Consider the following 14,335-nt stretch of genomic DNA (forward strand, 5'->3'; position numbering starts at 1 on the left):
CATTTATGTGCTCTTATCCGTTTTGCTGTAATACGCGTTCAAAGTTTAAAAATTGAAATGAGAACGTTTGAAAAAGCAGTGTTTTCACATTTCATTGATTTACTCGAAAACTATAATAGATAAAATGAATCCAATATATACATATGAAAGCTGAATGTTTGGGGAATCCAGCAAGTATAGATACATTCCCATGTTCTTATCCGTATTGCTGTAATACGCGTTCCTTTTATGAAATGTAGTGGTTTGGGGAGGCGCCAAATGATTACATACTTTTGAGGGAGGAGTAGTAACATCAAGTTTGGAAACCACTGCATTAGATAGACAATTATTAGGAATTAATGAATAAATTATCGAAAAAAATGAAAGTAAAATACAAACAATCTAAATTTGGATCAAGTAAAATTATTCAAATTTCTTCATTAAGAATTAAAGTTACGTATTTAGTTTTAGCATTTAACATGTAATTAATACAAATTTTTAGTATGAATTTACTTGGAAGTAATAATTCTCGATTTAATTATATTCCAATTTTATTTAGTTTGAAGAAACTAGCACGAATTTATTTGAAATTGTATAAATGTGAAAATTGCAAATCGATGTTTGTCCGGGTTTTTAATTAAAAACGATATTTTCGGAGCGCCTGTTGCAATGAATATGTGGAATATTTGCAAAACCGAAACTTACCCTTTAATATCGTCGACGTCGGGAGATTCATCGAAATACTGCTGCTTATCGGCAGAAGCGGGAGCGACGAGTTCTGAGCTTCTGACCATCTTAGAAGTACCTGCAGATCCCTTCAGAAGTTTAGCCAGGAACCATTTGGTGTCGTTGGGAAGATCGTTCGAAGACAGATCACCAGCCTTGATGATGGCTCCACCGTTCCTCTTTCCGTGTCCTGAGTAAATCGCAACAACAACAACAATAATAAAACAAATTTCAACAGCAGAAGAATCAACTCACCTCCCCAGCAAGCGTGTCCGTAGCTTATACAGGATCCTGCAAAAAAACAAGAGAGAGAAAACTCATGAAACAATAGAATACACGTAATATCATTACACAATTAAAAAAAAAAGAAACCCAACCCAACAGTTGTTGTAACACGAGACGCGCTCGAATCAATTAAATTCCAAATACATTTCCGCTCCGTTTTGTTGATATTTTTACCCATTTTCATTCCGTATCAACGGACGAAGGAACTCTCTGTTTTAACAATGAATTTTTGTCGCGTTTAATCGGAAGATTAATTCCAGATCATCCAACCAGTTGTCTCCAAATAATGATGATGATGAGGATGTGTGCACGTTAAAGCCGCAATCAAATCGCCTAAAATCAATCTATCTGCACATCACATAGAATTAACATCTGCTGTCCATGCAGCAACAGTTGTAAAAAAAAAAAACATCAAAATTTAGATTTTTCGATTTACAAAAAGTTGTAACACAAATTACAAACTGTCATAAAAGAAACGTTACTGTTTCAATTTCAAATAACTCAAATTATATAATTAAAACAATACAATTTCTTAATTAGAAAACTTTTTAATTACTGTAAATAGTTATTTATAATTACTTTTTTTTTATATCTTAGAGTTTGCTAACATCAAGAAGACATAAATAATTGAGTAAATTTTAAATATTTCTATTGGGAACAAAAGCTGAAGGAAATCAAAGTTATGGATAATTTAGTATTTAAGTCTGAATTTTTGAGATACTAAAAAGATGATTGCTGCTCGAATTACGAAATTTTTACTGAACAAACTGAAACGATCGAGAGAAAGGTCTGTCCAATTTGTAACACAAATTACAAACTGTCATAAAAGAAACGTTACTGTTTCAATTTCAAATAACTCAAATTATATAATTAAAACAATACAATTTGTTAATTAGAAAACTCTTTAATTAGTGTAAATAGTTTTATCTTAATTACTTTTTTTTTATATCTTAGAGTTTGCTAACATCAAGAAGACATAAATAATTGAGTAAATATTAAATATTTCTATTGGGATAAAAAGCTGAAGGAAATCAAAGTCATGGATAATTTAGTATTTAAGTCTGAATTTTTGAGATACTAAAAAGATGATTGCTGCTCGAATTACGAAATTTTTACTGAACAAACTGAAACGATCGTGGGAAAGGTCTGTCCAATTTGTAACACAAATTACAAACTGTCATAAAAGAAACGTTACTGTTTCAATTTCAAATAACTCAAATTATATAATTAAAACAATACAATTTCTTAATTAGAAAACTCTTTAATTACTGTAAATAGTTATTTATAATTACTTTTTTTATATTTTATAGTTTGCTAACATCAAGAAGACATAAATAATTGAGTAAATTTTAAATATTTCTATTGGGGAACAAAAGCTGAAGGAAATCAAAGTCATGGATAATTTAGTAAATAAGTCTGAATTTTTGAGATACTAAAAAGATGATTGCTGCTTGAATTACGAAATTTTTACTGAACAAACTGAAACGATCGAGAGCTCCAATCAAAGGTCACGTATTTTAACGGCGATACGTGCGATCTCTAAAATCCGAATTTCACGCTTCCCAAGTTTAAAAACATAAAAATTTGCGACCGCGACAAAGAATTGATTTCGTAGTACATCCAAAAATTTCACGAAAACCTGAAACCATTACCGCAACTTTGAAAATTTTGCACTCTGCGCATACTGTAATTGCATCGCAATTAATAAACTTTATCACTCGATTAATTATGCGGTCGAGGCTCGCTCGGAAAGTTGCCGGAGGCCGCAACACCGGAAACGAAGAAGAATTTCCCAATAATAGCAGAGCAAACTTTACAAAACTTTTGCATTGTTAACTTTTGTATTCGCCTTTATTTTTTTCTTCTTCTTCGAATTGAACAAAGAAAAAATAATCTAAAGAGAAATATTTTTGTTTAAATTAATTTCAATTCGTAATAAAATCTAATCTAACATTCATCACTTCTTCATCTTCAAGCGACGCGTTTGATGAAACGTACAAACAACCCGAGGCAAATCACGCGTCTCGCATGAAAAACGCAATTATTCTTAATATTTGCATGGGCGGACAATCTCAAATTGAACAACAACAACAACAACAAAAAAAACAATTCGGGCACGTAAACAAGAAATGCCTTCCTCTTCTCTATTTGAGCGTTTGTGCAATTAGTTAACGTTAATTAATTTCATTAATTCGTTATTAATTAACCCGTTTCGTTCTGTTGTTGCGCGTCCTATTTCCGTGCACGTATCGTGTAAATTGAAAACATATGCAGAGTGCGTTGAATGAAAACAAACGCATCCTTGTTTTATTCAATTATTTTTGTTGTTGTTGTTATTGTTTTGTAGGAATCGGTTCGCGTTACCCGGCTCACACGATCGATTTTAGTTTTTCGAAAAATTTCTATCTTTTCTGCAAGAAATACCTCGGCTCTTCCAGGTACGCAGCCTCAAGGTGCGGGTCTTTCCGTTGGCCGTCGAAGGCCCCCATCGCCGAATCCCCGAATCGAAACCGCGCTCCTGATGGCCCTGCCCTAAACGCAGACAGAGAATCAGAAAACCGACCACCGCATCGAATTAGTACCAATTTATCATTGCTCTGCACGAGGATTACTCGGAAACTTTTATCCTTCGCATTTTACGACAATCAGAGCTGCGCAATTTACTAAAAAGAATAAACGCCAACGCGATCCTTAAAGTCGAGAAATCTCCGCAGTTTTTACTACCAAAATCACATTCATTAACTTTTCATTTCTTCAAAAAATCTTAATTAAACAATTACAATTCCAAATCCACAACAATCAATGGATTTCACTTATCAAATGCAAACATCGTACATATATTACAATTTACTTTTAATTTAATTTTTCATTAAACTACTGCAAAAGTTATCTTAAAACGTTAATAAGCACAGGTTTTACACTTTATTACAGTTAGCACACAAATTATATACCCGGCGCATCCATTCATCACCTCAATATTTCATAAGCGTAATAATTTCATGCACGCTCTAATTATTTCTGATTTTAATTTTGAATGCAGTTCAAATAAACATATTAAAAGTTCGTAAATATTAAAAATGCATATCAAAATTAACAGTAATTATAAATATTACAATTAAACTTTCGTGAGACGTAACAAAAATTACGAATCCATCAATATTTATGAGCGTTTCAATTATTTGATTTCAATTAAAAAGCATAATTATACAATTTGCAACAATTATTTTCAAATAATTTATTTTGCGCTCATTTTCTAATTAAACTAGTCATTTTTGCACTTTTTTTTTATAATTTTTTTTAATTAAAATTTTTCAATTCTATTGTAAATATATACAAACTTTTCCTTTTTTCTTTCGCAAATTGTCTCTTAGACGACGATTTCAATTTTTTTTTCTTCTTCTTTTGTTTAATAAAAGATGTTTTATATTGAAATTTGGTTATAAAACAAATTCGAAACAAATGAATTAATTGACAGTTTTTCGTATTAAAATTGTGCAATTGTTTCTATTAGCGAAATGTTGCTTACCTGCAGCGCATTCGGCGAAACAGAAGAAAACTAAGACAAGTGTGATCTTGACGAATTTTAATGCCATCGGCTGCATCGGGGAACCCCTTTCGACGACGCTCAACTTGTTGCACATTTCGGTTGGATGAATCGCAGCGATCTTTGGAAAAAATAAACTGTTTGTTTATATGTGTGCACTTTCTGGTTTTTGTTTTATAATGGTGGTGTTGGTGGTTGTGTATGTTGAGACAGGTAGGCCTTGCTGGTGTGTACCTTTGACGAGGACTATGCCAGAACCTCCGATCATCGCACACTTTATACCGTATTCGCGCCGCCCCACCGCCGCCTTCGCCACCGCCCCCGCATCCCACCACACACGCACATACATACACACGTACTCATATGATGATGATGATTTTCGTCAATTTTTACCTCGTAAACCCGATTTTACAGCTCATCCCCAGCGCGAAATCACTCGATCGTCCAGAAGATAACTGCACTTCATAATTTTTCATTACCTCGCCTTTATTAAAATCGCAACACATTTAACTACCGTTTAATGAAACACACACACGATAATGCCTGACGTAAACAATTCATTTATTTATTGCTATAGTTACAGAGGCGAAATGTCAAATAATAGTTATTAGTTTTTTGTTTTAAACTAGGTGGCGCCAATTAATAATTTAATTGATTAGTTAATCAAATATCACATATTCTACATATCTTTCAAAATAAATCATCTTAAATTTATAATATTTATTTTAAGAAAAAACAAAATGTCAAATTTTTACTTCAATAGTTTGTTTGTTTTTCTTTTTCATTAAAAAAGTTGGCGACAATTCATAAACATTACTAAATTACTAAAAATCACCAAAAAAAAAAAAACAAATTGCTTGATTTCAAATAATGTAAAAATAAATGAAGATTAGTCCAATTCAATTCATGGCTATAATTAACATATTTGCTTTTATTTTTTTTTTCGTGTAAAGGTGTACGTTTCTTCCTTCTGCTTCTGAATTGAACATTGAATGGAAGTCATGTAGGTCAATTTGAGAAGGGCCGTTGCGGTCTGCTGGAAAACCGATGAAAAGATTACTTTATTCATAAGAAACTCAAATGGAGCAGTTCGATTCAATCAAACATTTCGTTGTATCGATCGATTCGAATCATTCAACATCATTCATAAAATGAAAAGTATTTGGAATGATGAATCTATACTAGTTTCATTCCTTATATTTGTTCTGAAGAAATATGTAAAAATGTAAAGACACTTTTTTATTTGATTCATGAAAAGTTATGTGACTTTAATGCACTGATTGCAGGAAATCTAATAAAGTTACAATGATGAATCTGTACTAGTTTCATTCCTTATATTTATAGCTTCAATATTCATATTCATACATTGTTGTAAGTATTGTTGTTCTGGAGAAATGTTTAAAAATGTAAAGACACTTTTTTACTTGATTCATGAAAAGTTATGTGATTTTAAAGTACTAATTGCAGGAAATCTAATAAAGTCACAATGATGAATCTATACTAGTTTTATTCTTTATATTTATAGCTTCAATATTCATATTCATACATTGTTGTAAGTCTTGTAGTTCTGGAGAAATATGTAAAAATGTAAAGACACTTTTTTACTCGATTCATGAAAAGTAATGTCAAATTAAAGTACTAATTGCAGGAAATCTAATAAAGTCACAATGATGAATCTATACTAGTTTCATTCCTTATATTTATAGCTTCAATATTCATATTCATACATTACTGTAGATATTGTAGTTCTGGAGAAATGTTTAAAAATGTAAAGACACTTTTTTACTCGATTCATGAAAAGTATTGTCAATTTAGAGTCCTAATTCCAGGAAATATAATAAAGTCACAATAATGAATCTATACTAGTTTCATTCCTTATATTTATAGCTTCAATATTTATATTCAAACATTGTTGTAACTATTGTAGTTCTGGAGAAATATGTAAAAATATAAAGGCACTAATTTTTACTTTACTTTAGTTTTTTAGTAGTTGGTACTTTTTGAATCAAATTTTCTATTATAAGGTTGGATTTGTCGTGTTGATTGCATCATCGACAATAATACCAAACAACAAAAAAAAATATATACTACTGAAAAAAAAAACATAATATAATAGAATAGTGTAATGGATATTTCAATTAGAGCGAAGGATGTAATTTGTTTAATTGCCGCCTCCTGCGATAGTTCCATTGTTTCCAATGGGATCTTGATAAGGACGTGTACCTGGCGTGCGCCATAAATTTAATGAAAGGTTTAAATAAGGGACAAAAGGAATTACTTATTATCAACTATTAGGTAATGTATATAAACTACAGCTTTTGTTTTTGTTTTTTTCTTTACTTTGTCCTTTGTTTTAACAGTTGCGAATCTAATTATTCCAAGAGATTAATCTGCCAAAATTTAATGATTCACATACAAAATGTTATCACAGAAAGTCAGTATCAATCTCATCAACTTATCTCACGGTTAATTACGTAAATAAAGAGTGCGATTGGCTGTGAATTACGGGAAGTAGCGATGGATTTGGGAATATATGCTGATCTTGTGTAATTACGCTAGTTCAAGGTCACAACAGAAGATTTCACTTTTAACAAATTTACTAATTAAGAAAAAAAAATAGTAAACTTTGTAATGACACAATAGTAAAATTTGTAATGACATTTCAACTAAAATGACAGCTGGTAGTTTGATATCCAATGACATTTCAACTAAAATGACAGCTGGTAGTTTGATATCCAATGAGATTTCAACTAAAGTGACAGCTGGTAGTTTAATATCCAATGACATTTCAACTAAAGTGACAACTGGTAGTTTAATATCCAATGAGAATTCAACTAAAATAACAGCTGGTATTTTTTTAATCAGATTTGACAGTTGTAATTGTACTTTGTTACCAACTTAAATAAATGTCAATATGTTAAACAATAAAACATATTCGCAGTTTTTATCCGAGTGCTCAATCCAGTTATTACGAACGTGAATGCGGAATAAATCGTGCGCGTATTTGCAAATGAGAATCTGTTTCGAATGGGGTGTCGTTTTATGGGCGTGTAAAATGAAACGGGCCGAAGGGCTCAATTGCCCATCCGATTTACACAAAAAAAAATGCAAATGTCCATAAACAAAAAAAAAAAAGTACAAAAGTCACAACAAATGAAATACGTTAGTAAAAGTTGATTATATTCGAATTGCCATTTATCGTGTGCACTGCATCTGCATTTTAAACACACAATACAAAACGTACACAAATAAACATGGTGTTTTGTGTCTTGCAATAGAAACATTCGTAATCGCCTTATCTTAATGAGCCCTAATCAACAGTTTACATGCAGCAATTCCCTGGAAAACTCAATTTTCATTACGCGACACGCGAAAACCGCAGAGACCGAAAGATTCGTAAATTGATTCCGTTTCTTTTCTACAACTAAATTTATAAATAAATTGAAGGAAATATAAAAGAAAAATAAGAAATTGTTGTTATTTAATCAACGTTTTTAGTTTTACTAAATAAGAACATATTTTATACTGCAAAAAAAGATTGTGAATTTTGGTGCAAGAAAAGGAAAGGTCAAAGAATTAGAAAGATTAAGCTGTGGCTTAGACATAGGCGTTAATCTACGCGATTTTAATGAAAACTTAAATGAAAAAAAAAAAGAAGAACTAGGGGGGAAACGCAAATTTCCTTAATCCTGTTCATACGCAATTTCTTATACACTTTCTTTGTTTTCGGTTACGTGCATTTGTTTTTATTAGTGTGCAAATATAAGGGATGGAGGAAATTGCATCAAAGTTGATTATGTTATTTATTCTACTACACAGAGAGAAACAATTCACTTTTATGAGCACTTTATTGAACCTAATAATAATAATCCCGAGGATGATACGATTTGAGATGAAATAAACATATTCGACCAATAAAATCAATGCTGCACACAATTCCTCATACGAATTATACTTTTGTGTGTTTCCATGGAAATCTTAACAAATTAGTTGATTTTGAATCTAGTTACCTGGCGCATCTCACACAATTGTTTCGTAACATTTGAGTAATTTGTTTTAAAATGGAAAGTGCATGAGGTTTTGTATGTTTCCATAGAAATTTCATTTTTTTTATTAATCTTAACAAATTAGTTAATTTTGAATCTAGTTACCTAGCGCATCTCACACAATTGTTTCGTAACATTTGAGTAATTTGTTTTAAAATGGAAAGTGCATGAGGTTTTGTATGTTTCCATGGAAATTTCATTTCTTTTTAATCTTAACAAATTAATTAATTTTAAATCTAGTTACCTGGCGCATCTCACACAATTGTTTCGTAACATTTGAATAATTTGTTTTAAAATAGAACGTGCATGAACTTTTGTGTGTTTCCATGGAAATTTCATTTTTTTTTTAAATCTTAACAAATCAATTAATTTTAAATCTAGTAACCTGGCACATCTCACACAATTGTTTCGTAACATTTGAGTAATTTGTTTTAAAATAGAACATACATGAGCTTTTGTGTGTTTCCATGGTAATTTCATTTTTTTATTAATCTTAACAAAATAGTTCATTTTAAATCTAGTTACCTGGCGCATCTCAAACAATTGTTTCGTAACATTTGAGTAATTTGTTTTAAAATGGAACGTGTATGAGCTTATGTGTGTTTCCATGGAAATTTCATTTTTTTTGAAATCTTAACAAATTACTTAATTTTAAATCTAGTTACCTGGCGCATCTCCCACAATTGTTTCGTAACATTTGAGTAATTTGTTTTAAAATGGAAAATGCATGAGCTTTTGTGTGTTTCCATGGAAATTTAATTTTTTTTGAAATCTTAACAAATTAGTTAATTTTGAATCTAGTTACCTGGCGCATCTCACACAATTGTTTCGTAACATTTGAGTAATTTGTTTTAAAACAGAACATGCATGAGTTATTGTGTGTTTCCATGGAAATTTCATTTTTTTAATCTTAACAAATTACTTAATTTTAAATGTAGTTACCTCACACAATTGTTTCGTAACATTTGAGTAATTTGTTTTAAAATGGAACGTGCATTAGCTTTTGTGTGTTTCCATGGAAATTTCATTTTTTTTATTAATCTTAACAAATTAGTTAATTTTGAATCTCGTTACCTCACACAATTGTTTCGTAACATTTGAGTAATTTGTTTTAAAATAGAACATGCATGAGCTTTTGTGTGTTTCCATGGAAATTTCATTTTTTTTAAATCTTAACAAATTAGTTACTTTTAAATCTAGTTACCTAACGCATCTCCCACAATTGTTTTTTGTTGAGTAATTTGTTTTAAAATGGAATGTGCATGTGCTTGAGCAACTGTTGCTAATTGAAGCATGCAGGAATTATGCAAATTATGTTTTAACAAAAAAAAAGTGTTGTTTGTTGGGATCGGCTTCTGACTATTGTCGGTACGACGCGTAGTATTTACTACGTTCGCTTGACGGCAATTAAAGTTTACGTTTTGGGGCCAATTTTAATTAATATTTGCGCTCGCTCCGTACGCAAGGCGTTATATTTATGTAATGTTGGTGGTCGTGGCGGTTTTATTAAAAGGTGATCCCCCCCGCTGGGATACTTAACGCTCCTAACATCGACCATCGAAGAACACCAGGAAATCCAGCAAATTACATTCAATAACGCTACCAAGTAATAATACTCGTTCACTCGTGTTTAGGTAAACTTTCTAACGTAAACCTAAAGTTACATTAGGAATTATGCAGAAGTTATGAATAAGAAAAAAAAAGCATTTACCAAAGTTATAAAAGAATACTTAGCGGATAGAAAATAATGTTTTAGCGTGCAACAGTGTGTGAAATTTGAAATCAATATAATTTAAATTTTTATGTTTAAATAACAAATTGATGCTTTTGTGGCTGCAATTAATTACTTTCCGATTTTCAATGGTAATACAAAGAGGATTTGGAACGATGTGCAAAAATTAATTAATTAATTATATCGCGTACTCGTCGCTTTGTGTACAAACAGTAGAACGTCACAGCGAAACGCAAACATCATGTTTATATAATTCAACGTGACAAAAATGAAATCCCCCAACTGCATCGTTCTCAGACTTATGCAGCTTAAGTTGCATAATTAATTGAAGTTACAAAAATTGTAAATGAATATTTTCAATTTTGTTCTCATTTGACCTTTTCGTTCCAGCAAGCATGAAAAGTATGAAACGTTTCCAAATGAATTCAACAAAGTGTGTAAATTTCGGCTATTTGTTAATATATTGGACTCGATTTCGAATTAGTTCCGACGCGAAGCGTTTTAATTTCGCTACAGTTTTTTGTTTTTAATTTTGTTACTATTACATTGTTTTTTTTGCGGAGAATTGCGAATTAATTGTTTATTGCTCTAATGGGCTATAAAAAAAATATGATTTGGCAACAAGTAAATTTTAATAAAATGGAATTTTATATTGGTAGCAATGATACGTCATTATCAAAATAAAAACTAGTAATTTTAATTAAATATTTTTTTATTGGTAAAACTGCAAATTTGAATTCATTCTAATAAATATCCAGAGAATCAACAAACAACTTGACAACTAGTAATTTTATTTGTAAAAAAATTTACTACTGGTAAAACTTATATTTGAATTTTAATGTATTTTTTAAAGAACAAATCAGTATTATCATAATGAGTGGTAAAAGCTAGTAATTTTAATTAAATATTTTTTTTATTGGTAAAACTGCAAATTTGAATTCATTCTAATAAATTTCAAGAGAATCAACAAACAATTTGACAACTAGTAATTTTTATTTGTATAGAAATTTACTATTGGTAAAACTTATATTTGAATTTTAACGTATTTTTTAAAGAACAAATCAGTATTGTCATAATGAGTGGTAAAAACTAGTAATTTTAATTAATTTTTTTTTTTTATTGGTAAAACTGCAAATTTTAATTCATTCTAATAAATTTCAAGAGAATCAACAAACAAATTGACAACTAGTAATTTTATTTGTAAAAAAAAATTACTATAGGTAAAACTTATATTTGAATTTTTACGTATTTTTTAAAGAACAAATCTGTATTATCATAATGAGTGGTAAAAGCTAGTAATTTTAATTAAATATTTTTTTTATTGGTAAAACTGCAAATTTGAATTAATTCTAATAAATTTCAAGAGAATCAACAAACTAATAATTGACAACTAGTAATTTAATTTGGATAGAAATTTACTATTGGTGAAACTTATATTTGAATTTTTACGTATTTTTTAAAGAACAAATCAGTATTATCATAATGAGTGGTAAAAGCTAGTAATTTTAATTAATTTTTTTTTTATTGGTAAAACTGCAAATTTGAATTCATTCCAATAAATTTCAAGAGAATCAACAAACAAATTGACAACTAGTAATTTTTATTTAAAAATAAATTTACTATTGGTAAAACTTATATTTGAATTTTTACGTATTTTTTAAAGAACAAATCAGTATTGTCATAATGAGTGGTAAAAACTAGTAATTTTAATTATATATTTTCTTTATTGGTAAAACTGCAAATTTGAATTCATTCTAATAAATTTCAAGAGAATCAACAAACAATTTGACAACTAGTAATTTTATTTGTAAAGAAATTTACTATTGGTAAAACTTATATTTGAATTTTTAAGTATTTTTTAAAGAACAAATCAGTATTATCATAATGAGTGGTAAAAACTAGTAATTTTAATTATATATTTTTTTATTGGTAAAACTGCAAATTTGAATTCATTCTAATTTTTTTTTTTTTAAGTTTAAGAGATTTATATCAATTTATTTATTAAATTTCAAGAGAATCAACAAACAAATTGACAACTAGTAATTTTATTTGTAAAGAAATTTACTATTGGTAAAACTTATATTTGAATTTTTACGTATTTTTTAAAGAACAAATCAGTATTGTCATAATGTTTGGTAAAAACTAGTAATTTTAATTAAATATTTTTTTATTGGTAAAACTGCAAATTTGAATTCATTCTAATAAATTTCAAAAAAATCAACAAACTAGTATTTGACAACTAGTAATTTTATTTGTATAGATTTGTATAGTAATTTTATTTGTATAGAAATTTACTATTGGTAAAACTTATATTTGAATTTTTACGTATTCTTTAAAGAACAAATCAGTATTGCCATAATGAGTGGTAAAAGCTAGTAATTTTAATTAAATATTTTTTTTATTGGTAAAACTGCAAATTTGAATTCATTCTAATAAATTTCAAGAGAATCAACAAACAAATTGACAACTAGTAATTTTATTTGTAAAAAAAATTACTATTGGTAAAACTTATATTTGAATTTTTACGTATTTTTTAAAGAACAAATCAGTATTGCCATAATGAGTGGTAAAAACTAGTAATTTTAATTAAATATTTTTTTTATTGGTAAAACTGCAAATTTGAATTCATTCCAATAAATTTCAAGAGAATCAACAAACAATTTGACAACTAGTAATTTATATTTGTATAGAAATTTACTATTGGTAAAACTTATTTTTGAATTTTAACGTATTTTTTAAAGAACAAATCAGTATTATCATAATGAGTGGTAAAAACTAGTAATTTTAATTAAATATTTTTTTTATTGGTAAAACTGCAAATTTGAATTCATTCTAATAAATTTCAAGAGAACCAACAAACTAGTAATTGACAACTAGTAATTTTATTTTTAAAGAAATTTACAATTGGTAAAACTTATATTTCAATTTTTACGTATTCTTTCGTTTTTTTTTTCTAAACAAACATATGCATCTTAATTTACACTGTCATATCGAAAGACGTCGATGTTTTATGCGGACTTTACTCTTCTAATAGAGATGCACGATGCGACTCTCGGGGGCTTCAGTATTTCATTTCGAACTTTTCAAATATTTTCCTATTTATCGGGAAGTCCAGGTATTTCGCCCGTTGCAATCGCTCTTGCATAAACAAAGACCGTCCGCAAATCGAAATTCCAAAAACAATATTATCCTATACGGGGGAAAACAATGGAATCATGCACTAATCCGAACTCCGAACTAATTGATTTCCAACTAATTTCACGTAGACATTCTTCGTTTCTTTGTAACAAAGTTATTTATTAACAGCAATTTATTGCAGGTAAACATGAAAGAAATAAGTGCAAATAGCGTGTGTTTAAAATATAGCGAATTTTGGGGTGTAATTTGTATGCGTTTAGGAGAAGCCATCAATTTAAATTTCCCGCGCCGCAATCGCCGTGTTCCCTGGCAACGCTCTTCCTTTATTTCTTCATTATTATTATTATTCCTGAATTTAATTTGCTAATTCCATTGCACATTGTTCGCATTCAAGTTCAAGTGTGCATTTGAATGTCCGTTTGTTTATTTTCACTTGTTTTTTTTTTATATATATAAATTTAAACTAATTAGCATTTGAATAACGACTCGCATCCGCAGCAAAATGCGCCCCCGCTTTAATTTGGAAGCCCTCGTCAAGTGTGCTTTTTTCTTCTTTCTCTGTTTAAAAGGTTGAGAGTACTGGAATTTTCGTCAAGTCGTCATAACGTAAATTAACAAATGAAATAAATTAACGTGAGACTCAGTGCGTAACCATGCGGTACACCAATCACTCGTAAAATAATTGATTTTGTTTCCAAGGAGATGAAAATAATCAAAAACTGCGGTCGTCGTCGCGTTTTGTTTCACTTTTTTTTTAATTCATTCAAACAAACAAACAAACTCATCTCGCTAATGCATGACTGAAACAAAAGATGTAAGAAAACAAAGAAGTGTTAATGTTATGAGATGCAGCCGACTTGATTGAAAAAGATTTTGCATGTAGAA

At 29.3% G+C, this 14,335-nt stretch overlaps 1 protein-coding gene across 1 annotated transcript; it reads right to left on the reverse strand.

Annotated features, from left to right (window-relative positions):
* Window positions 1-684: 684 nt before the first annotated feature.
* On the reverse strand, window positions 685-4,762 carry LOC108559184 (the record flags this gene model as incomplete). The annotated part of the gene is made up of 3 exons (XM_017916355.1): window positions 4,517-4,762; window positions 961-996; window positions 685-895 (listed from the first exon to the last, which is right to left on the reverse strand). Coding segments are annotated over exons 1-3 (362 nt in total), but the record flags the coding sequence as incomplete, so codon positions are not given.
* Between the last annotated feature and the right edge of the window lie 9,573 nt (window positions 4,763-14,335).

This window comes from Nicrophorus vespilloides, unplaced genomic scaffold (genome assembly GCF_001412225.1).
Source record: "Nicrophorus vespilloides isolate i.1.1-1 unplaced genomic scaffold, Nicve_v1.0, whole genome shotgun sequence".
In the NCBI taxonomy this organism is placed as follows: domain Eukaryota; kingdom Metazoa; phylum Arthropoda; class Insecta; order Coleoptera; family Silphidae; genus Nicrophorus; species Nicrophorus vespilloides.